This window comes from Rhinolophus ferrumequinum, chromosome 22, assembly GCF_004115265.2.
Source record: "Rhinolophus ferrumequinum isolate MPI-CBG mRhiFer1 chromosome 22, mRhiFer1_v1.p, whole genome shotgun sequence".
Classification (NCBI taxonomy): Eukaryota; Metazoa; Chordata; class Mammalia; order Chiroptera; family Rhinolophidae; genus Rhinolophus; species Rhinolophus ferrumequinum.
This window is the reverse complement of record NC_046305.1, coordinates 37627730-37653481: the sequence shown is the minus strand read 5'-3', so window position 1 is coordinate 37653481 and position 25752 is coordinate 37627730. Positions and strand designations below refer to the sequence as shown.

Sequence of the window (25752 nt, the reverse complement as noted above, 5' to 3'; positions counted from 1 at the left end):
CCTAAATCATGATAGCCTGTACTAAAAATTATATTTGTGATAAAATATTTTAGTTTGTTAACTAAAATGGATAACATAACTATATTTTTTGACATTTTGATAACAAATATACTGAATATTTCCTGTGATTTAATTTATGCTTTCAGAATTTACATAACTCATATTAATTGCTTTAGAAAAACAAATGGTATTGTATAAATTGTATAACTCTATGAGCTAAGCATGAAATAGCAAGACACAAAATAAATATTAAAGGCAAGGACTTTAAAGACATGGATATGTATCAGGGTTCATTCATATTGCAACTGTGTCACATATTAATGCTTAATTTACCCACTCTTAGATAACAATAATATTTCATGGAATTGCTTGACTTAAAATGTGAAAATAGTGTATATATTAGTGTATATATAGTGTATATATAATAGTGTGTATATATATATACACACATGATCCATTTTAATATATATATATAGCTTAATATACTACATAAAACTATAAATTTTAACCATTTAACTATTTGAATTATAAACACTATAACTAGTGTTTTAGTGACCAAATTTAGTTCCATTAAATATTTAGTGTTTTATAAGAGTTATTAGGTAATGTTAAATTATTTGACTAAATATGACTTTGCAGAGTGGTGAAGGGGATTAAAACTTTTGAATCCTTTAAATAAGATGCAGCTAACCTCAGTTATAAAATCTAAATTGTTCAAGTTAAAGGTTCTTTATTTTGTGTTGCTCTATGGTGATTTAAGTAAGGCTTTCCTGTAGAACTCTGTACTATCACTGTACATTTAGGGCTATTAAGCAGGCCAACAATTAGCATGTTAAAGGTTCTTTATTTTGTGTTGCTCTATGGTGATTTAAGTAAGGCTTTCCTGTAGAACTCTGTACTATCACTGTACATTTAGGGCTATTAAGCAGGCCAACAATTAGCATGTTTTTGACCTATGTTAAATTTGGTTTTCATTTGTCTCTCTATACCATTTCTTCTACATAATACGTTTAAAAGTAAATGTCTGTGACTCATATATAAAAGAAAGTGACTCAAGAATTTTATTAGTAGTATATTAGTAGTATATGTATAATATTTGTACATATTCCTATGTACAAAGTCACTTTCATATTTTTCATCTTTTTTAACTAAACTATTCTCTTTCTCTATTTGGTTAGGGACCACAAGGTAAACCAGGGCTTGCTGGACTTGCCGGTGCTGATGGGCCTCCGGTAAGTAACAGTTATCTGGTCATTAAAATTTCTATGTATTATCTTCAGATATAGATTTTGCATGTGTTTTAGAAGTGATTTTATGAATTCAGTAATAAAAGCAAATTAAGCCAGTAATTAAACACTGAACTCTCTAAAATGCCATTTCATCATGTAGTGTCCATAATTGCAAAATCTTTAACAAGCTCACAGTGGTCTTTGGATAAACTCATCCTGGCGCTCTAGGCCAGAATCTCCTATTTTCCTCCCACTCACTTTTTCCACAGCATACTCTAAACTTTTTCATTGTTACACCTTTCCTTATGTCCTTTTCTTTACATAGAAAGTATTTTTCCATCCTCTCTTCCCTTTCAAAGTACTTGTTTCTTGAGAGTCCAGGTGATATTCCTCACTATTTGTAAATTTCCTCAGCCATCTTCCCTGAAAATTCCTAAGCCCTCAGGGATTTTCTCCTTTTCTAGAAATATAGCAATGTTCATTATATTCTACCACACAGTAATTAATATTGTAATTATGTAATTTCCACATAATTATTTTTGATAATTGTTATTATTTACAGTTTTTTTTTCAAAAAAAATTGTTATTTATGCTTTTTTTTCCTCTTTAAATTACTTACTCAGAGCTAGGATACAAAATTTTTCATTCTGCCTCTACCTGTCTTTATTATTAATTGTTATGGAGCTGCCCATTTTTATTTATTGACTCCCAATAACTTTCTTATTGACATTATTAGTATTAATGATCTTGCTATATTTTCAAATGTCCTGTCCATATGCCTTGATTCCCTATTGAAGATGCATGTATGGTTATTTGATCAATATGCCAAATAAAAGTCAGATTGAAATATCTTCTGTAAGACTCTAATTGAGATTGAGGTTGAATTGTTGAAGAATATTAATATGTATTTGTTTTGTGCTTTTCCTGAGCTCTCTCAAGTACATTAGGTAGTGGATAAAATTTACATCCATCCAATATAAGCTTATTGTTTTTCCTTCTAAATACCACAGTTTCCAATGTCGCTTAAAGCCATGTACATGATGCAAAATGTTCAATTTGTTGTAAAACATAAGGAGTAAGATCTCAATATTTTGAAAAAAAAAAGGAATAGTTTAATAGTATTATAAACTGGCATCAGTATTTCATCTTACCAGTATGTATTTTTGCTAAATATAGGGTCATCCTGGAAAAGAAGGCCAGTCTGGAGATAAGGGTGCTCTGGTATGTTACAAAGTATCCATTTAAATGTTCTGTCACCTTATCTTCTAGAGAAAGTGCTTTACTGTGATCATCTCTATGATACATATATTTTTCTATGATCATTTAGGGATATGGATATTAGAAAATAAATCCCAGAAAATAATTCATCTCCACCTGTAGATATGTGTTTACTTTTAAAATAAATTTTCTAACACTTAAATATAAATCATGTACCTAGAATTATTTTTTTTACTATATAATAAACATGTCTTAGATAACTAGTTTTGTATTAGCAGTTTTATAAATCAGACTGCTTTCTCTGTTTTTTAAAAATATTCTTATGATTAGAAATACATCCACATTATGCATATATAGTATATGTGGAATAAATAACCATAAATTATAATAATGAAATTGAACAAGAACTGTTAAATATCATGAAACTATTTATGTCACTCGAATTTTATTTTTACTTAATACTTTCTGGTAACCTTTAAATAAGAGGGCACTGAATTTTAAGAGCAACAATTATCAAAATATCTAAATAAAATCTTATTCAACGTTAATACTATTTTGGATTACAGTAGCGGTGGTAGAATCATTTTTATGTAGAGTTGGATTCTTTTTTTTAAATTAAATTTATTGGGGTGACAATTATTAGTAAAGTTACATAGATTTCAGGTGTACAATTCTGTAATACATCATCTATATATCACATTGTGTGTTCACCACTAGAGCTGGATTCTTATTATGGTTGTGGCAAAAGTAATTGTGATCTAACAGGTTAAAAATAATTGCAAAAACCACAGTTACTTTTGCATCAACCTAATAAAATAGCATTACTGCAGAAATTGTGTACTACAGATGATATATTATTTCCTTTAGTGAGACTAGTGACATGAAGCCAGCTGTGGAAAATATATAATTTTGATCATATTCTTGGTGATGTCAATGCTACAATTCTAAACCAATTTTGGTTACAAATTATGGATCCTCTTGGTTAATCTGTAATTGTCTGTTGTAGACATTGAACACATCAGAATTTTTCAGGTTTAAAAAAAGTTTTAAGTTATTAATTACATAATTATTTACATTATTTTATGTATGCATATCTTATTTTAGCATGAACGCATGATATGGGGAGTTTGGAATACATGGTTTGTTCATCATATATGACTTTAGAAACAAATGATAAACTTCCTAAGAAATCTTTACCAATAGTAAAAAAAAAATAATAGCATATTCTTGTAGATTATTTGGTAAAATTACAGACTGTACATGAGTAGCACTTGCAAAGTATTCTGTATTTAAATCGAAATGGGTGTGTTTCAGGGTCCTCCTGGTCCACAGGGTCCTATTGGCTATCCTGGTCCCAGAGGAGTAAAGGTAAATGTTATTTTTTTCCACATTATGTAATTTCAATGTAAAATATTATGGTCTTTTAATCTTTCTAATTTATTCCATAGGGAGCAGATGGTGTCAGAGGTCTCAAGGGCTCTAAAGGTGAAAAGGTAAAATATAATTTATTTAGGCAATTTTAATTACTAAATACATCTATTATGTCTAAATTTTCAACTTAACAGATACTTCATTTCCAAAGTATAGTAAGTGATTACTTATATACCAGGCAATGCAAATCTAATTTTGTACTCTGAATCCTGGACACTTTAAAAAAGTATATTCTTATAGCCTGGAGTGAGAACTAAATTATAGAACAGAAGCAAGGTATGTTATCAACAGAATTAATCTAGCATCACTTTTTTCTTACCTATATTTAACTTTCATAAATCATAGGGTTGGCCTTAAGAAAATAGATTTGCTTCAGGGTTTGTTCAATATCCAGTGATATGCATAAAAAAGCAGTGTTTATTCCCTTCTTTTTCTCTACTAAAGTTCCCCAAAGTCATAAATTGAAATGCAGTGCAAAATACTAAATTTAGAAGCATCATAAATCAGTTGGGGGACGAGGAAATCTTCCTCTGTGATACTGCATGCAAAGCCAAAGTATTAACGAGAAGTAAATAATAAAGATTAAAACCAGGCAGAGGTGAGTGAAAGAATGTGGACTCTTATGGAGCATTTATAGTTTAATTGCCTTTGGGCAAAGAACTTAAATTTTTTTTCATGTAAATGTTTAATGTAACTGTAGAATCTGCAAATCCTTCATCATTTATGTTGAAATCAAATGGCATTTCTCAGAATTAGTATTGGATTAATCTTTACTAAATATTAACATTTAAAAAATAGGATTTTATATAAAATGTTGGTAGATTGGGTGAGAAATATATGGAATATAAATTTTGATTTCAAGGATAACTGTTTATTCCTTTAGTCATAATTGTATTGAAAACACTAAGGGGATTTGATATCAATAAGGAATAGATAACAAGAAGGGATGGACTTAAGATATCGATGACAATTTATTTTGTGGAAAAAATAAAAAAGGTAACCTACTGAGACATTGTCAAGGTATGCAACTATATTGTCAGTTCTACTGTATGAAGTGTTATGCATTTTAAATAAACTCAGCTACTTGGATTTGAATCCCAAATCATCTTGATCATTATAGATGAGCTTCAGGGTATAATGTCTTAGTTGGCAACATCTTAGTGATAGTTCGAACAGTGTTGAACTTGTAATTATTTGTACATTGCCTGTGCAGTAACAAAATACTGTCTCAGTTTGGAATTTTTCTTAAGACATTTAAGTGTCAATCAAATTTTTTTTCTGGAATTAGTGCCTGCCAAGGATTTTTAGGGAAGGTAGTGTTTAAAGGGAAGGCATTTAACTGGGGTGGGGAAGTTGTGAACTTCTTGGAAAGACAGGGTACTTGCTAAATGACAGAGGTAAATAAAATTATTGATGATGAGATATATGTGAAAAGAAACCCACTCAGGAAAAGAAATAGATGTATATTGCTTATATGTAGGAAAGAACAACAATTTGAGATTGTTGGTTGTTTTGAGTGGTGTATGGTCTCAAGAAACAAGTAGACACATAGAGAAAGAATTAATATTTTAAATTGGGAGTGAAAAGTTCTGAGTTCTGATTCTACTTACATTAACTAGACATGTAAACTTAGATTGTTTACTTTCCCAGTGCCTTATTTTAAGTAAAATGAAACATTATCCTACAAATTCTGTAAGGTATTTTTCAGCTATACCTTTTATTCCATTCCATACATTAATCTAGTAGTATAGTACTTATCTAGATTCAAAGAAATTTTACATGTATTTCAATGGAAACTTTTTTCATAATCATAAGAATTCTTCCCATATTTAAACTCTGTAAAGAATAATTAAATTCTAATGAATTTTAATGTACATTATTTATTTTTTTGCTTCTGAGTGTGTATTATAATCAACCATTTATCTCATAAGAGATAAAGAAGAATGTTAAAACTATTTTCTTTTTACATGTAACAACACTAATTATTAACTGAAGGTGAAATAGCAAATTAGTACCCTAACTAGTATTAAAATTCTCCATTGTTTAGACTCAGATTTTTGCCTTAGACTTCAAGTAACATAGCCCATTACACCAAGTATCAGAGGTGAATTCCTCTTTTACACATATTCTAAAACTGTTTTGTTTTGTTTAACATTAATATAGATCTGATAACTTCAGGACTAGAATGCTTAGAATTTGATAGTGTCATTTGTTTTAATAAAAGTAATGTATTGTAAAGACGTACCTAATAATTTAAGAGTCATCTAATTTATTTCTTTAATTATGAATGTATTGAAAACAAAGGTGTGGCAGAAATAGCAACTATTTAACTATGTTTCCTCTTAAAAAACAAAAACAAAAGTCTGCTTGAAAAGAATAAAAACTGTTACCGATTTTTAGACATAGTGTGCAGTTTTTTAAACTAAACTTGGCAACTGTGTAATTACCTTTCTCTCTAAGGAGAAGGTAATGAAGACAGTAGTCAATAGGAAGTTAAGTGGTCATTTTCAGCTTTTAAGTCTCTGCTATTGCCCAAGTGCATTCAGTGCAGCGAGAATCTTAATTCCATAAGGCTATTTATGGCCCGGATGTTGAAAACATCTGTTTTTGTCTTAAAGGAAACTTCTATACCAATCAGAATGCTTAAGTTTAGGTAAGATACCAGTTTGGATCCCTTTTCCAAGGTTAGGTTTCATATACCCATAATTACCTGATATTTTCTGGATATGGAAGTATGTGTGCCAATCTTTCTAGTTCTGTTCCCATATGGGCCTGAAATGTCCTTTCCACAAACTCTGCAAGTCATATCCATTCTCTAACTACTAATTAAGATATCTGCTTTCCCATCAGACCTTCTCCACTTCACTTCTTACTTCAGCACCATCTCAACTAGCACCAGCACCACCACCATCACCACCACCATCACCATCACCATCACCATCATCATCATTATCATCGTCAACATCTCTTTTAACACCCACTCTACTCCATCTGTACTTAATGCAGATGTTCTACCTTCAGTTTTTATTTGTAAAACAAAATCCACAAAATACTCCACAGTACTTTGAACAGAGTAATTGCTCAATTAATGCTATTAAATCTATGAAAGATCATTTCTTAGGAATTTAAATAATTTGTTGAAATTAAGAGATAGTAAGGTTGTTTTTATAGCTTACTTCTTAAAAGCTTAGATTTTAGTAAGAATGATAAGAAATATTTTAATATTCAAAATTTCTCCTTTCTTTGCTGAAGAATGCCCAGTTTTCAGCGTTCTGATCTGTGCATATAGTGTGACAATGAGCAATCCCTATTTACATCTAAAGGAAAATATTAATTTTCTTTACTTGAAAAGAAATTGTAATATAGAGAACAAGATGAAGTAGAAAGCATTTATCTAAAGCACGTACTACAAAATACATATAAAATTTTTGGGTATAATTTAGTAAATTAAAAGTAAAAACATTTAACTTGGTAGTCCAAAGTTCTTACAATCTGAAGTTAAAATGGTAATTATTTTAAAATTTACCTTTTTTGTTCAACTAGCATAGAGTACATGTTGTTATTAGAGAATAGTTATTTTCCCTATAAGATAGAGAAAATTCAATGGACACATTTGTAAAAAAATTCTTAATTTTAAAAGTATTTTATTTATTTTATTAATTAAAAAAATATTTCATTTTATTACTTTATTAATTATGGAAATTGGGAGGATATAAGGATAAGGTTTAGAATAGGAGGGAGAGGTTTCACAACTAGAATTTACATTTCTCAAAACAATTTTCCTTAATTATCAGTATTCATATTGTATATAGCTATATTTTAGATTTATCTAAAAAAATGATTAAACACTTATTTTATTACTTATATTTTTTAGGGTGAAGATGGTTTTCCAGGATTCAAAGGTGATATGGGTCTTAAAGGTGACAGAGTAAGTAAAAAATTTTTGTACTAGTACATACAATGGTGTGTGTACGTGTGTGTGTATTCTTATATTTAAATATAGCAGACACAGGCACAGAATAAATAAAAGTGTTTGTACTACCTGAAACTTTGCTCACTTTGGTTTTTGTATGAAGATGAGGTATTTTCATTTCTGTGGAGATAATAGTATCAATTGTCTTTTAGTCATGTTAAATTTCCACATGTTGCATAACACACACACACACACACACACAAACACACACACAAATTAAATACTATTGTTTGCAGCCATTTTCAAAAAATGATCGAATTGCTGAAAAGAAGTAATATGACAGGTTTCATATAAATTTTGTTCATCATATTTTTGAGCTATGTTGCCTGGAAAATATATATCTGCAAATTTCATGAATTTTTATTACATAGTATTCTTGCCTATAATACACTTTTTTTTAAATGATAATGAGTGTCTAGGAAACAAACAAAAATGTGAGTCAACTAATTAAACATTTTATTGGGAAGATTTTTTTTTTTTATAACGTAATAGTACCTAATAAATCTAACCAAGAAGACTACTGTAGAACATTTTTGTTTCCCTAAAATGCACATAAAGCCTGTGTCCAGGAGGGGGGCAACAACTTGCATATTTCGGTACATAATGTAAAAGAAAACCAAGTCTAAATTGGAGACGTTATTTTTTTGTGTACCAAACAGTGGTTTCCAAAGTGGTTATTGTCAGAGAGGAAAAATTATTTTTCCTAGCACCCTGTTTGGTTCTCAGCCTAGGGCCCTGTGAAATTAGACTGACAAAAGAGAGATTAACTAGAGAAAAGCAAACAGAAGTTTGCTAGCTTGTGCATCATCATGTTTACACAGGGGTACACTTAGTGATGAGTAACTCAAGGGGTGGTTAGAATTTTGGCTTATATAGCATTTTAGAAAAGGAACACATTTTTAGAAAAGTGACAAGAGAAAGGAAAAGGACTTTGAGTTTCTAGGGGTGCAAATTGTGGGAGGCAGATAGGAGGAAAACTAATGGTACATGAAGTCTAGGTAGTAAAGTTTGTTGTAGATTCCTTTAGTGTCTGCTGCTGACTCCAGACTGATCAGGGTCTAGTTGGCTCTCATGATTAACTTTTGTCCTTTCTGGTAGAAATATGAGGAAGAACACCTCTGCAAATTTATGTCCTGTTTTTAGGCAAATAGCGGTGGGCAGAGAACTCTGCTTGCCTTTAGCTCAAAATAATCTCTATGCCAAAGTGGCATATTTTGGGGTGGCATGTTCTGCACCTTACATTATCTAATTGTGATTCTTATTTTTCCTTTCTCTCTGCAACACAGATGCTTTAAAATTAATTTAATATGAAACAGGTAGTATCAGGCTTCTGTAGCTTGTCAAATGTCAAATTATATTCAGTTGTTTGTTTATTAATGGAATGATTGATTTCAAGCCTCCTTGTCATAAATAAAACATAAGTAAACAGACTAAGAGTTGAAGAATGTGACTTTCCGATAGACTATAATTTCTGTTGTTCAATCTTCAATATATTTTAAGTTACAAAATGTTGTTACCCTGTGTTTCAGGGAGAAGTGGGTCAAGTAGGTCCAAGAGGAGAAGATGGCCCTGAAGGCCCCAAAGGTCGAGCAGGCCCAACTGGAGACCCTGGTCCTTCGGGTCAAGCAGGAGAGAAGGTCAGTAAACAACTTTAAATTTACAAGTGCTCTTACAGATGATGCTTCATGGTCATTTAAAAACATTTTAAATTATCCATGTCAAAAATCAAGAGAACTCTATTACATTGCATGCATATCCATATAGTCATGTGCCACTTAATGACAGAAATGTATCATTAGGCAATTTCATTGTCAGGCGAACATCATCGAGTGCGCTTACACACACCTAGATGGTACAGCCTCCTGCACCCCTAGGCTATATGGTACAGCCTATTGCTCCTAGGCTTCATACCTGTACAGCATGTTACTGTACAAAACAACACAATCTTAAATCAATCACAAGAGAAAATGATGCAATCAAGGAATGGCATACTGTTTTACAGCAAACTTTTTTTATAAGTAGAAAAAGTACACTTTAATGATTAAAAAGTATAACAGAAAATACATAAACTAGAAATATAGTCATTTATTATCACTATCAAGTGTTATCTACTGTACATAATTTTATGTGCTGTACTTTTTTACCACTGACAGTGCAGTAGGTTTGTTTACACCAGTGTCACCACAAACATGTGAGTAATGCATTGTCCTACAATATTATAACAGCTGCAATGTCACGAGGTGACAGGAATTTTTCAGCTCAATCATAATCCTATGGGACCACAGTCATATATGCAGTTTATCATTGACCAAAAGGTTCTTATGCAGAGATGACTATACTGTTTAGAAGTATCATCATGAAATGGGTACATTTATCCTTTCTTTCTTTTCTCCTTCCTCTGCTCTCCTTGGCTATGCAGGCTCAGCCACTCTTAAAACTCTTCCACATTAGAGGCTTAGAATTTGAGGATGATTAACGAAGGATGAAAGAATTAATGAACGTTGGTCTGCTTGTTTTGGAATAAGTAGATTATCTTTGCCCCTCAAACCACAATGTAGATTTTCTATTTTTTTTCACATAGCATATATTTTCATAGGATAAGTGTTTTCAAAAATACTGATGTTTAGATCCAGCTTTAAGGGATTTTATTTTTAATCTGTGGTTAATTTAATCATCATGATGTTTTAAAACATCCCCAGATAATTCTAGTATTCATTTATATGTATTATGTCAAAAATATTTGCAATCATTACATTAACATTTATGTGTAATGTTAGGCAACATTAAAATTATGCCTTCATAAGGTACTTGGTGATATGGTGATTTGGTGACTGTCTTATAATGTACTATGATGTTAAATTAAGAAAAATAGAAATGTCTATGACAAGTTTTATCCTGTTATGTACACTAAAGGAAAATATAAATAATAATCACCTCTTGGTATAATTCAGATGATTTCCTTTCTTTTTGTATGTATGTTTATTCTCCATATTTTCTATAATGAGCATGCCATTATCCTATAAAATATGGAAATTCCATGCTAATTAAGAGAATTGCAATCTCCTCCCTTACCATCTTGTCCAAGGAGGAAAATACATTACATAAGGATTGTACAGGGATTGTGACTAGACAAATATAACATTTCTTCATGTCATTATGAATCATATCCTGTAGTGGTTCTTCTACAGTTTCACACTCCCAGTTGCCATTTGTGAACTGATGAGTAATGTTATCATGTTTAGGGAAAGGAAGGAAAAGGACAGGGTAAAACAGGGCTTAAGGTTCCTATGACCTCTCCAGGTAAAGTGCTCACTTTCCAATAGTTTAAGGCTCTTCTGGGACTTGCCTCTCTTCTTAGACCCACTCTATTCTGTGTAAATGGTACCACAATCTATTCTGAAGCATCAGGACTTTACTTCACAATTCTTCCTTACATTTCATTGGTATTTTTCCCTTTTTTGAAATTGCCTGTCACCATACTGAAAATACAAATAATTTTTCTGTCTTGACTTATTTTAATATGACTCTAAAATAAATAAAAGTATTTATATTCTACTGTAGTATTTAACATAAAACACAAAAGCTTTGTGATCATAAGTAGAGAATTTCATTAACCTGGAAATCAGTTGCATAAAATAAGCTATGATGACTTAATGTATCTAAGGGGACATAATTATTAGGATGCTTCTTAGAGCTTGTTTGCATATTTTCCATTTGAAGATTGCTTACCTATGCATGGATGATCTTGAATCAGAAAACTCTTTAGTTCAATCTATAATGACAAGGTCATAAACTCTTTTGTAATTTTTTGCCTTGCTACATCCAGTAAAATATTTACTTTTGTTCATAAAGTACTGCTCATCTTTTAACATTGTGTATAGTAACTTAGACTTGTTTTTGTTTTTTGTTTGTTTGTTTGTTTAAATGTACATGGGAAATAATGGTACTATATGCTTGCTAATGTTTAAGATTTTGATAAATAATATTTTATATATAAAAAGTATGCCTTCATAACATTTTAAAGAAAATGAATCATTGTAAAATTCCACAAAAATACTTTATGCATTTATCTTAATTTCCTCTCTACCTATATTTTTAAATTAATGCTTTTTCAGGTGGCCAATTTTGTTAGTATAGCATTTTCAACCTCTTAACATTTGTAATACAACTTTGGACTTCATTGTAATTTATCATTTAGTTTAGCACTTTCAGAGTGAAATGGAATTTCATTGCACTGGAACAAAATAGTTGCACATACAGGTGGCCACCTGCAGGAATTAACACTGCACAAAAATCATTATTTACCTATCGCTTTCAACATCTGGTATATTTATTAACCCAGATATTTGAAAAAAGCAAGAAAGTGATAAAAATTAGGTCAGAATTTCTTAGTATAATTATTCAACTTTACTTACTCAATGAAAAAAATTTAAATAACTTATGATGGCTTGCTTTATATTTGCAGTGAGATATAAAATAATTTTACCAAAAAGATTAACTTTTGTTGGAATGATAAGATCCAAATGTAGTTGTAACTACATCAACTAACTTTAAGTAGTAGTTAATGTTGAAAAGCTTAGGTGTTTTCTTTAGTCACGCTTCAGAGTTCAGAGGCCTAGAATTCTCTTTAGCTCAGGGTTCTATGTCCCTAAAGAGGACACTATCACTGAAACAAGAGGTTAAATTAATGAACATTATATTATTAGGAATATATCTAAAGCAACATTTTTTTCCTTATTCAAGTAAAGAAATGTAATAAAAATAAAGGATGGTAAAAATTTGTAAATCTTCCTTTTGGGTGTGAAAATATATGGTTCTAATTTCTAGAAAATTTACTAAATCAACATTTAAACTTAATTCAACTTAGAATTTATTATTATTATCATTATTATTACTATTATTATTATTTTAACTTTAGGGGAAGCTTGGTGTTCCAGGATTACCAGGATATCCAGGAAGACAAGGTCCAAAGGTAAAACACTTAGCTTGATTTTTTATGGTTTATTTATCAACATTTTGTAGAAATGCTTAAAATTAGTCACCTCAGGTTACTTTTTAGCTTGTTACATAGAGATGGTGAGTCCTTAAAATATAATTTCATAGGTTTATAATATAAGCTCATAGGTTGTGTGGATGCTTCGAGTGCAGGGAGCTCAGAAAGCCTAGGTGATTATAGATTGGAGTGTTTTAGGAGACAGGGTCACAAAAGGAAGGATTTGTTAGCTACCTCTCTATAACTGGAATAAGGACTATTCCAAGGCAGTTTACTAGTATATCTAGAAGTTACGAAGTAGATGACAGGTGATGGATAAAAGCTTTTGATTTCATTTCTAGTACCCAAGGGTTTGAATTAAGACTTGATTTTTTTTTTTAAAGAATTATAATACATCCTTCAGCATCTTTATTTTCCCTAATTTTCACAGTATTTGTTTCACAGGACTCTCATAATATATCTCCACAAACTTGGTGACTTAAAACAACAGAAATTTACTTTTTTACATTTCTGGTGACCAGAAGACTAAAATCAAGGTGTCAGCAGGGCCCTGCTCCCTCCAAAGTCTCCAGGGGAAAATCTGTCTTTGTCCCTGCCACCATCTTCACATAGTGTTTTTCACTGTGTCTGTATCTTATCTTCTCCTGTCTCTTAAAAAGACACTTGTCATTGGATTTAGGTACTACCTAGTATTCCAAGATGATCTCATTTCAAGTTCCATAATTTAATTATCTACAAAGACCCAACTAAGGTTAACTTTCACAGGTTTCAGAGATTTGGATATTGGATATATCTTTTGGGTGGTCCCCTTCAGCCCCCTACAACTCTCAAGTTCTGTATTTGACTACTTGAAATATACATATTTTATGCATAAAAATAGATGTTTTTAAATATACATTTTACCTTGGTGTACTAATTTTTCTCAAGCTCTTCATAAAATGTTGTTAAAGTTGCACTTGATGCATTGACTAGTTACAGTAGTCATTAAGTGATTTAATATATAAATTTTGGTTATTATTAAGGTGGTTATATGCACATGAGATTATCTATCTAATATATCTATCTGTCTATCTATCTATCTATCTATCTATCTATCTATCTATCTATCTATCTATCTATCCTGTTGGCTTGACAGGGAATAAATTCTGGTTACGTAATAATCCCCAAACATTTATTTATTAATTAGTTTCACAAATAATCAGTGGGAGAGAAAACTGCCCTTCCTCCTGATACATGTGAACTGTATGCACTGGGAAGCACTAATCATCATATGATGACAGTATTTTAGGCTTGACGTGTGGTTTTGTCTTGTAAGTTTTCTAGAAAAACTATTTTCTAGAAAATATACATTATATATAAAATATATATTATATATTTCCTTGCATATTAGGAGGTAAACATAATGTTTTGAGCCCTTCTAAAATAAGAGTCTATGATTTAAAAATAATACAAGCATCATTTAAGTGTTTCTGGATACATTTAGAACATTGATTAGTAACTTTTACCTTCTAAATATTGTCTCTAATACACTGCCATGTCTCCTACTTACCCTCTTTACAAATGTCAAGCATCTTCACAAGTATTGTAAAAGAAGATATTCACTGCATAACCTTCAAACTTAAGCTATAGGTTACTTGATCCATTCTTTATCTAATTACTAAGCTGAATTGTAATTATAATTATAGTGGTATTTTGACTAAAAAACAGAAAACTATCATGTTGGTTGAATGACTACGATTTTCTTTTGAGTTTATTTGACATTTTTATCTTTTCCTATTTTTCTAAGTCAATTCTCTGTTCAATAGTTTTGTGGTTTTTTTGTTTTTCCTTTTTTGTTGTTGTTGTTGTTTTAATTAATAAAAGGCACCAGAATGAGTGGGAATCAAACATTTTCCTTTACCCATTAACTTAAATGTCTGAAATTTTGGTCTTTTTTGTATAACTTTTCTTCATAACTTAACTGTTTTCCTGTGATCAAAACCCATTAACGTTTCTCAGTTCTAAAACAAAAAATGATTGGCACGTCAACAATCAAAGAGAGCTTCACTTTGTTTTTCTGATGTGGAAGCCAATGAATTTTGAATACATTTAAATTTTTTTTGTACTAAAAGTGAAATTTGGCTGCTAATCTCTCTCAAGCAGTTTAAAGACTATAATTAGGCATTATAATTTAACCAATATCTCACTAACAATATAAACCATAGTAGGTGTTTAAAAATGCACCTCTATGTGTATTATACAATGATAGCTATTTCAAAAAGTAACATATATTTTAAGATAAGATTCATTTATATTTGAAACATCATTTAAAATAATGTTTTTTTTTATTTTCACACTTATTGACTAAGCCAGTTTCGCCATTAACCTTTGACTATTGATTGGCCTTCTGTTTGCTGTTTGTTTTCTCCATTTAAAAGCAGATAATGCCTTTTCATGAAATTATATATTTTGGTATATTTTGGATAATTCCTTATGTGAGAAAAGAAGCATGATATACCCGTATGTTAAAAACTGTTTATTTGGTGGGTTGGATTGGACAATTTTGTTTGTTTCCCATACATTTCTTAGAGCAAAAACTACATAAGAAAATAAATTTATTAAAAATAAAATTGATATGTAAGAGTACCTTTTTAATGGAGTTTTAATAAGTGTGTTAGTTATCTATTCTATTCTACTGAGAATGGAATATTTGTTTCCAAATAAAATTTGATAGAAGTAGATTATTTTCATATTGGAATATACTCACTTGTCAAAATCCTAGAGTAGTCACATAGTTAATACTCTACCAGATAGAACTATCTAATTCTCTGTACAGAAGAAAGAGGCAAGGCTTTGAAAGCTCTTCAAAAATGTAATTTGCAGACATCTCCCCTATTATGTGACTATTATGTGTCCTAACAAGGGTCCTCAGGTAGAACATAGTTATCTCTGTAAGCATAAAGTAGATGTATTGGGAATGGGTCATAAAAGGAAGCTTAGCAGTGCATATTTCAGATTATCGTTTTCACCCTTCGCTCCCATGAGTCTTCACATCCAATTTTCCTGACTTGTGGAAGAAATATAAAGTGATAGCATCCATTCTGTATGTATCACCTGGAGAAATTGTTAGAAATGCAGATTCCTGCATTCTACTACTAGAGAGTCTGTCTCAGAAGGTCTGCAGTGGAACTAGACGATCCGTAATTTTAGCAATCACTCCAGATTATTCTGATACAGAGGAGGCATTTATCACTAGGAGAAACATTATTTTAAGGGGTAATTCAATCCAAATGAGTGGTAAACAAAGAACAAGAAATGTATTCAAGTGAAACAAAGCTTTGTTATAGTTCCCTTCATGCCTGGGGAAGAGTGTAAAATCTACTCCTCTTTGATACATATTTTACTAATATTGCATTTAATCCATACAATAGTCTAAACAGAAAAAGTGAGTAGTTGGAAGCCCCTTACCTCCAGGGTCTCATAATTAGCAAATAGAGGAGCAAGGCTTTCAACCCTAATCTTCTCTATTTTATGATACAATGAGGCAAACCGATCATAGTTTTGCTCAAAGGAATCTTGAAGCAGATGAAAATCTGGACATACTCATATGCACAAAGTGAAATGGGAGAATTACATTATATTCCATCTGTAAGATGTGGCTGTGGATGAAAAGACAGTGCTTTCACTTTGTTATTACATCTTTAAGTACCATTATTTATTGCTATCATTATCATTTTTACACCTTGCCATCCTTTATTCCATTCTCTCACAAATTTCATAGTACCTGCAACATGTGATTGACCTCATTTTGCAGAAGAAAAAAATGTGTGAGAGAATAAGTAATGTAAGAGAATAAGTAATCCACCCAACTTATTTATATGAATGCATGACAAACATAAGTCTTGAATTTATGTCTTTGGATTTCCATTAACAGGATTTTAATGTTGAACTGCCTGACATAGACTCAGTTAGATCTAACCACATTCAAACATCAGACAGAAAAGGTGAAGGGGGATTTTCAGTCTTCATGACTTGATCCAGTTCTAAAGGCATAAACATATTCAACTAAAAACTGATAAGTATACTAATACAATAATGTAAATTCAGGAAAAAATATTTTATAAAATTCCTATTTTAATATTTGATTATTCAAGAAAAAGGGATATTGGTGCCTTTATTAATGCCTGCCCATGGGAAACCTAGGTTCTTTGAAAAATTGCAATGGACATTCCATGAAGGGACATACTAAATATTGAAAAATGAATATTTTTTCTTCAGTTAGAAGGGGTTGCTATAATTGTAGGTTTGGTAAAGGAAGAATTTGTAGTCAGGGAAAAACCAATTTCGGTGACAAATATGAAAACACTAAATGACATGGTGGTGGAAAAAGTGGATATAAGAGAACAAGAATAGACAGAATCAACATGTGTCATACCTGACACTGAAGAAGCTCTTCACATCATGATACACTAGTGTGTCCATAAGTCACAATCAGTTGGGAAATGTGCTCCAAATAATTTTTTATGACAAATTTCTGAAGTTTATGAGTGCTTTGCTATCATTGAATAAATCAGAATAAATTCAGAGTTATTTCTGTAAAAAGAATTTGATTATTCATATTTGGAAAAATAGAATTTTTCTTCAGAATTGAAGCAAGCATGAAAAATTATGTCTAAAATTAAATTTATGTAAAATACATTTTAATTGCTGTTTTCTAATAAAAGAAATTATATATTTGAATAATTATTTTACTTAAAGTTGAAAGCTAAAATATGTTTTATCAATTCATGTTTTCAATGCTTCCAGGATTTCAGATGTCAATGTAAGTTCATTTTTAAGTACATGAATGGAGGTTATATGTATAAATATAAAAATTATATGTTTCATTTAAATATTATCAGTTTATGAGAATCATTATGTCCCCAAACACTTACAGCTTGTGGCTAAAAATGTTAGTTACCATGTTCATCATTTATTATTTCCATTTTTACAGGGTTCCACTGGATTTCCTGGGTTTCCAGGTGCCAATGGAGAGAAAGGTGCACGGGTATGATATATAAGTATATTGTTCTGTAATAGCTAATCGAAATATTCTTGCATGAGTACCTATCAGAACCAGACATAAATTACTGTGATGTGCTAATTATTGAAACGGAACTGTCTTTGGCAGGGTGTGGCTGGCAAACCAGGCCCTCGGGGTCAGCGTGGTCCAACGGTAGGTGCCTTGTTTTAAAATAATGATTTTCAGTTGTCATTTTGGATTTAATTTTTCAAGATAATTTTCTTCAAAAATAAAAAAAAAATTGTGCCTTTGTATTTGCTTGACATTAGAACAATTTCATCTTTTCCTCTCATGTGCAGGGTCCTCGAGGTTCAAGGGGTGCGAGAGGTCCCACTGGGAAACCTGGTCCAAAGGTATTATCAGCACTTGTTCCATTCTGGCTTTGCTGTAAACTTCTCTTCCAGAGAACAGATGCTACAAGAAAAAATCAAAACTGACTGATTTTTCATTTATTTCTTTTTTTCTTTTTTCTTTTTTTCTTGTTGGTAGGGCACTTCAGGCGGTGATGGCCCCCCTGGACCTCCCGGTGAAAGAGTAAGTATGATACAGTCACATAATATAAAATAAATATTAACATTTTGCAAGTATTTAAATTTCTGGGATAAAGTACATGTGTCTGCAACACATATCCACAGTCGTCCACAAAATCTAGTCAGAGTTTAAAAATTCCTATTTTTTAATTTACTCTTCTGAAATAAAAAGCTTAATTGGTTATATGCCACTAATTTTGTTTTAGAAATGAGAGAAATAATGTGTGTGATTAGCCTACGATGTCACTCTCAAACTCAAGCCAAAATATTTTTTTAATTTCAATATGCGTATAACACCTATGCCTTCTCCTTCACTCCTCTTACTTTCCATATCAGTGCTCATTTTGTCCATGGAGCTGGCAGCTGCATTATGCTGGTAAAATGCAAGCTACCAGTAGCCATTAAGTCACAATCAATATGCATTCAAATCAAGATATAACATCTATTCCAGTAAATGGAAAAACTATTTAGTAAATTGATTTTCAATTGATGTAAAATAAAACGAAATACCCATGAGTAAGCATGCCTTTTATTTATTTATTTATTTATTTTGGCAAAATATAGCATGTTTGTAGCCAGATGTTTTGAAAGCTATACCTTTGAAAGAATTTTATATATGAAATCTGTATTACTGTCAAAGATATCAGACTCATTTCTTAATAATACATAATAATTTTTAGAAGTATGCAGTCATATTAATATTTTTTATATATTATTTGAAACTTATTTATATTACTTATATTATTATTTGAAATCTATTGATGTTTCACAAAATGAAAAGCAAACACCATATGATGTGTAACTTAAAACTGAGAATAAGTAATTTTTTTTGGAATAGAGTTTTTATTTGTGACAGAAATGTTAGTAGATGAGATATAAGAATAAACATTTAGTTACAGTCGTTTCAAGCTTTGGCTTATGTATAATTAAATTAAACTTTCTACTTAACATCTCTCACTCTTGATGAACTATCCCCAAATTAAGTCCATTCTGTATGTATCAAGTTCAAAAAAAAAGCACACATTTGAAATATTTTTTGGCCAAAGTCATCTTAATAAGAAGATACAGTTAAATTAATTAAAATGGCTGAATCATTAAATGGACTAGAACCATTCAAAAAATTATAGCACAACTAGTTTTGTCTTTAAAGCACAAACTATTCTCTCTTTACATATTTCGCTTATACATTCCAAAATTTTATGATCAACAATATATATCTTTACAATTTTATTTTGGATCTCAACAGTGTGACCCACTAGTAGCTGTAAAAACATTTTGAGAGTAAGAATAGTGTATTTTGAGGATAAAAGTAAAGGTTGATAAAAAAAATTGTTTTTAAGTAAGCTGGAAATCATTTTCAATAAATATTTATACATACTTTAAATATACAGAACATATTTCCTGTGTTCTGTGTAGTTGATGAGACATTTTCTGCCTACTATGTATCCTCATTTTCTTCAAGGAATTTTAAGTGTCATTAGCTATTTAATTATATCGTAGGCACACAGTTGAAGAATAAGAAGTAACATCACAAAAATATAATATAGAACATCCTAAAAGTTAAATATATCCTTCATACTCATAATTTGCAGATCATGGATGCCTAGTATTAAAGACTTAGTTAATATAGCTTTCAGTTAGGTCTAAGATGACCAGAGTTAGCAAAAACAAAACAAAACAAAATAAAAATAAACAAAAGAACTAAGACACTCAATTAAATTTGAGTTTTACATAGACAATGAATAATTTGTGGCATAAGGATGTCTTTTGCAATATTTGGAACATATTAAAATTATCCATTATTTATCTAAAATTCAAATTTCACTAGACACTGGATATTTTATATGGCAACCCTAATGGGATCCAACACTATCTTTACAGTGAGTTTTTATGTATTTTCTACCTCACCTTGAAAGTACTTTAATTAATACAGAGAGAACGTATCAACGTTATTTTTGTGGAATCATATAAAGAAAGACCCACTTTTTCTTTATTTTCTCTGGAGAAGTGATTTTTGAAAACTTTAGTAAAGAAAATTAAATTATTTCAAATTAATTTAAAATAATATACAAAAATAAAATTTTATTTAAAAAGCAGCAAAAATTTAGAAAACAAAAAATTTAGAAAGCAAAAATATTTTTTAAAGAAATTAGGAAGTAGAGCTTGCTATATAACCTAAATGAGTACTATTTTCAATTTTTTTATATAAAATGAATTTTTCTTTTAATTTTCTAAGCTATTATGATAGGTACTTAAGAATGATAGTTTCATACATTAATGGGTGTACCAAAACTTTTCAGTTCTAAAAAGTTGCCCAGTGTTTTGGGTAATTGTATTTGGTATCTGTTTTTTAAAACACATATCTACCTTTGAAGTTTCTTTTCAATTGTAATATATTCTAGTAATAGCAATAATTTGTGCTGATTTCTGAACTAACATTGGATTAAGAATGGTAATGAAATTTCCCTTGGGAATGCTAAATTGATAAACTGAAAAGAGTAAATGCTATTAAATACCAACTTTTGTAAACTTTATTCTTCATTTAAATATAAATAAATCCTACCTTAATTGTATTACTTGATATTTTATTTCTATTATCTTCTATTATATATATATATATATATATATATATATATATATATTCCTTTTAGAAATACGATTATTATATTCTTAGCATATAAAGGATTATCTTTCACCAATCCTTTTGCTGCCACCAACACAATCAGTGTAATATGATCTGCTTTATACACTTTAAAGATACGTCAATATGAGTGTTGAACAAAAAAAATATAGTTAAACATCAAGTCAGGAATGATATTTAAATGTATGTTTGGATTGAATGCTAATGAGAATAATTTTACAATAATGTTCTTTTTATCTTATCTACAAAGGAAATTTTACATAAGTAAAATGAAATGTTGACATCTTCATAAATAGATATATGTATTTTAAATATAGAGATTAGTGAAAGGCATACTCTATGATCTTTTTGAAATAATCACTTATTTTTCCTGTTAGTTTTGTATGACTAGAGCCAAAATATTTATAAAGTTGATTTTTTAAAATTATTGTTCTTTTGGGGGGCTTAGGAATTGAAATATCCTCCTCCTATGGATGTTTCCAGCCAATGTTAAAACTAGAGACACTGTGGAACTTCTTGATACATCTGTGTTTTATTTGCTTTTAATACAGTTTCTAGATCTTTGCAGTGTTAAGATCATTGATGTACTGTGCTGTTTTGAGCACTGAATAGTGTGAAAAATCACCCATTTGTCTTAGATTAGCACAGATTATCTTGTTGTATTGCTATAGTTCTGTCATTTGTGAAGAAGCTGTATGCTATATTGTGTTTTACCTGTGGAAAATAACTGAAACATATGAAGATGTGTTTTTTAAGGCATATTCTTACATTTCTCCACTGAATTTTATTTTCAGGGCCCTCAAGGACCTCAGGGTCCAGTTGGATTCCCCGGACCAAAAGGCCCTCCTGTGAGTGTCATAGTTTTTCTCTTTCTTCATTTGACAATGTTTTTAAATTTTGAGAGTCATAGCTAATATTTTAAATCATTTTTAGATAAAAATATTGATTAAAAATTCCTATAAAAATAAATTGCAATTAATAATGTCAAAGAATATAGATGTTTTAAATTTATGAAATTTATTGAATTTCAAATATAATTTAAATATATCTTGTTATAATATTCTTTCAAAGTATATCAATGACCAGAACAGCATGAATATTATTCTCTCAATTACTCCTTTACTTCAGTTAATATTAATGATAGTATTAAAAATTGTTACCGAATCTTAAATATTAGGTATATCAGAATTTCCCTTTTATTTTTCATCATAAAATTGGTCCTTTTTAAAAATATCACTTACTAAACACCCTCAAACATTTTGATATAATTTATATCACATTAAGATTTATTTATTTGTGTTTATGATTTTTGTCTCTATAGTACATTCTTCTTAGAAAAATGTAATGGTAGTCCTTCCTGAATCATGTCTCTTTTATAAAATTTGTTTAGAGCAACCCTCTTTTGAATAGCTTCGTAAAGATCTTCACAAAGTTATTTAAAATTACTTATTTTTATAGTTAACTATTTATGGGAATACAGGACATGCTCAGTGCTCAGTTGTCTTCTTTTTAATTTTTGGAAACCTATTCAGTTTATTTATGAGCGTTAGAATCAACTTATCCATTGTCTTAGTCCCTTTGGGCTGCTATACTGAAAAAACAGAAAGGGTAGCTTGTAAAGAACAAACATTTATTTCACACAGTTCTGGAGGCTTGAAGTTTGAGATCAGCGTGCCAGCATGGTCTGGTTAGGGCTCTCTTTCAGGTTGCGGACTTTTTATTGTATCCTTATATGGCAGGACTGGTGAGGGCGTTCTCTGGAGCCTCTTCTTTATAAGTCACTAATCTCATTCATGAGTGTTCTACCTTCATGACTTAAGCACCTCCCAAAGTCCCCACAGGCTAGTAATATCACCTTTGAGGGTTAGAATTTTAACATGAATTTGGGTGACACAAACTTTCAGACCACAACACCTGTCTAAGGAAGTGGTTCAGAAGTGTGGTCCCTGGAGCACAGCATCAGCAGTATCTGGGATTTGCTAAAAATGCAGCTTTTTCCCCGCCTCACCCACCTAATCAGAACTCTAGGGGAAGGGCCCAGTCTGTGTTTTCATAAACTCTCCAGGTAGTTCTGATGCATGCTAAAGTTTGTTAACCACTGTTCTAGTCTAGACTTTAATGTGCATACAAATCATATTGGTGTCTTGCTGAAAATGTAGATTTTGATTCAGTAGGTCTTGGTGGATTCAAAAATAGTCTTGCATAAAGCAACCGTTCAGAAAATTTTAAATTAAGATATTAAAATTTTAAATAAATGTTATATCTGACTACATTATATTTTTCAACATGTTGAAAATATATAAATAAATAAATATTTTCCATTTTTTATTGAGTTGAATAACCCTCTATTTCACTGTTACTTTCAAATGTGACTTTAGCTCAATCTTTTGAAAATAAATTATTTATTGTGAAACACTGACTTAACTGTTAAATGTTAAGGCAATCCCTTTTTGCAATAATGTTTAGACACTGTGCTTAAAACATTTTTTTTTACACTAACAATTTTGCTTTATTACTGCAAACATAGCAAGAGTGGATTATTATCTATATTATAGTATTGTAAAAGGATTAATATAAATAGCTAGTATTAAATATAAGATAATATGAATACTACTTGCATATAATATTGTTTACCCACTATCTCAGTTTTTGTCTAAATGTAATATTAAAATCATGCAAAGTTTCCATAAAGAGAAGTGGAAATACAGTTCCAAAATGATTGTACACATAACTTTCTTTTCAGGAGTATTTTGAAGTCGCGTGCATAGATCATTGTTTAGCAACACAAAAACTAGTGATATGTATAACTTCAACATTATCATCCCATTTATGTTTGTACATATTGATAGGAATTGTTTCCCTCATGTAATGTAATTTTATTGTCAAAGAAAGCCATTTAACCCATTTTTCCTGAGACTTTTTCAGTCCATTCTTTTATGTATCTTTCAACAAGTTTTGAGCCATTGACCATGCATGCATGTTGTCTCTTAGAAGTATTAGAAGTATAAAAAATGCCTACACTTGAGAAGAATGCAGTCAAGTTGGAGAGACATGACACTGCTAAGGAACGTTGCTTTCACTGCTAAACAAAATGATTTTTACACTCTGTTTCTCTGACAAGTGAAACATTAGAGCATGAAACAAAAATACCTATCATTGTTGGGTATGCATTTTTATATGTTTAGGAAAGAAATACTTTCACTCTGGATACAGAAGAAAGAAATTCGGGTAGAAGGATAGAGACAATCTCTTCTTCCTGCAGATTAATTGGTTCATGTTCATTGTAATCAGGAAATGTATACTGTGTATATACGTGTATATATACATGTATATGTATATATACAGTGTACACAGGCACTGTACCCATATGGAATATGGACCGAGTGTTTGGAATGTTCATGTTTAGAGTCTGTTAATCTCATGCCAATGTCAGCATGTAGTTACCTTGTTTAAGAAAAATTTTAACTTGACATGATGAAGATTTATAACATGACTGTTATAAGGTATATTCTATTTATAGAAGAGGAAAAGTCAAAACTCAGTGCCAAGGGGAAGTGAAAAAGCATCCTTCACGTTTATTTATAAGTGCTTTTCCATGCTGTATATGCACACCCTCATTTGGATAAATTTGTTGCTACTGACTTCACCAACTACATCAAAGGGACAGCCAATTTTGATCAATAAGTGTTATTTTTAAAATGATGCCATAAAATTATTTGGTAATTAATCTGCTTTATTTTATTGCATAGTAGTGTAGAACCATTATAATTTTAGGATTAATCGCTTAATATTAAGAATACATACTTAAGTCAAGAAAAACGATAGTGGTATGAATTCTTTATGTAACTTGTTAATACTACTTCCTCAAGATATCTAGGAAAGACTTTAAAAACCATGCTGCATTCATCCCAGGGTAATGTCATTTAGATCTCAGATCACTGTTTTAAAGGGTTATGATATTTTGTAATAAAAATATAACCTACACTTCTCACACCAGCAAATATATTGACATATTTAACTTTTATTTTTACTGATTTAGAAAATATATCTGTGATTTATGCTGATGACAAAACACATTTGAGAGACATTTTAGTATGGTGGGGGAAAAAGCCTGACTCATATTTATTATCCTTTAGCAGTGACCCTCTATGTTTTAGTTAAAACTTTTACTACTGCCCCCAATTGGTAGCACATTTATTCATATATACAGAGGGTGCCAAAAAAAAAACAGTATATACACTTTAAAAAAGGAAAAACTATTAAAATTGTAATATTCAATATATACTGATAATAAAAGATGAATACAAGTCATGTTTGACTTCTCCAGTTACAAGAGATGATCAAAGTGGTGACCATCAGCGTCCAGACACTTCTGCTTATGGCGAACTACTGCTTGAGCAACGTTGACCAGAGTGTCCACTTGTATACATTTTTTTGGCACCCCCGCATATATGAATATTTATGTATATGTATGTATGTGTGTCTATATATATAGACATATATATAGAGAGAGACATATGTATAGATCTAGTAATAAAATGTAGGATTTGTTTTTAACTACTACTTTGAAATACTGAACTTACAGGAACTGTACTAGCAATTAAATACATATTTCTGTTTCATCGCTAAGCTGAGGGCAGAGCTATATCTACTATTACTACACACCTAGTGCCTAATGCATAGATTTATAATATAT

At 30.5% G+C, this 25752-nt stretch overlaps 1 protein-coding gene across 6 annotated transcripts in view; it reads left to right on the top strand.

Annotated features, from left to right (window-relative positions):
- The window catches only part of COL11A1 (collagen type XI alpha 1 chain), a 201109-nt gene that overhangs the window by 97469 nt on the left and 77888 nt on the right, over positions 1–25752 (top strand). For all 6 annotated transcript variants that reach the window (XM_033093033.1, XM_033093031.1, XM_033093032.1 and 3 more), the window contains 12 exons: positions 1179–1232; positions 2406–2450; positions 3762–3815; positions 3896–3940; positions 7753–7806; positions 9381–9488; positions 12770–12823; positions 17817–17870; positions 17994–18038; positions 18185–18238; positions 18375–18419; positions 21851–21904. In XM_033093033.1, coding sequence (XP_032948924.1) covers positions 1179–1232; positions 2406–2450; positions 3762–3815; positions 3896–3940; positions 7753–7806; positions 9381–9488; positions 12770–12823; positions 17817–17870; positions 17994–18038; positions 18185–18238; positions 18375–18419; positions 21851–21904 — 666 coding nt within the window. The remainder of the gene's footprint in view (positions 1–1178; positions 1233–2405; positions 2451–3761; positions 3816–3895; positions 3941–7752; positions 7807–9380; positions 9489–12769; positions 12824–17816; positions 17871–17993; positions 18039–18184; positions 18239–18374; positions 18420–21850; positions 21905–25752) is intronic.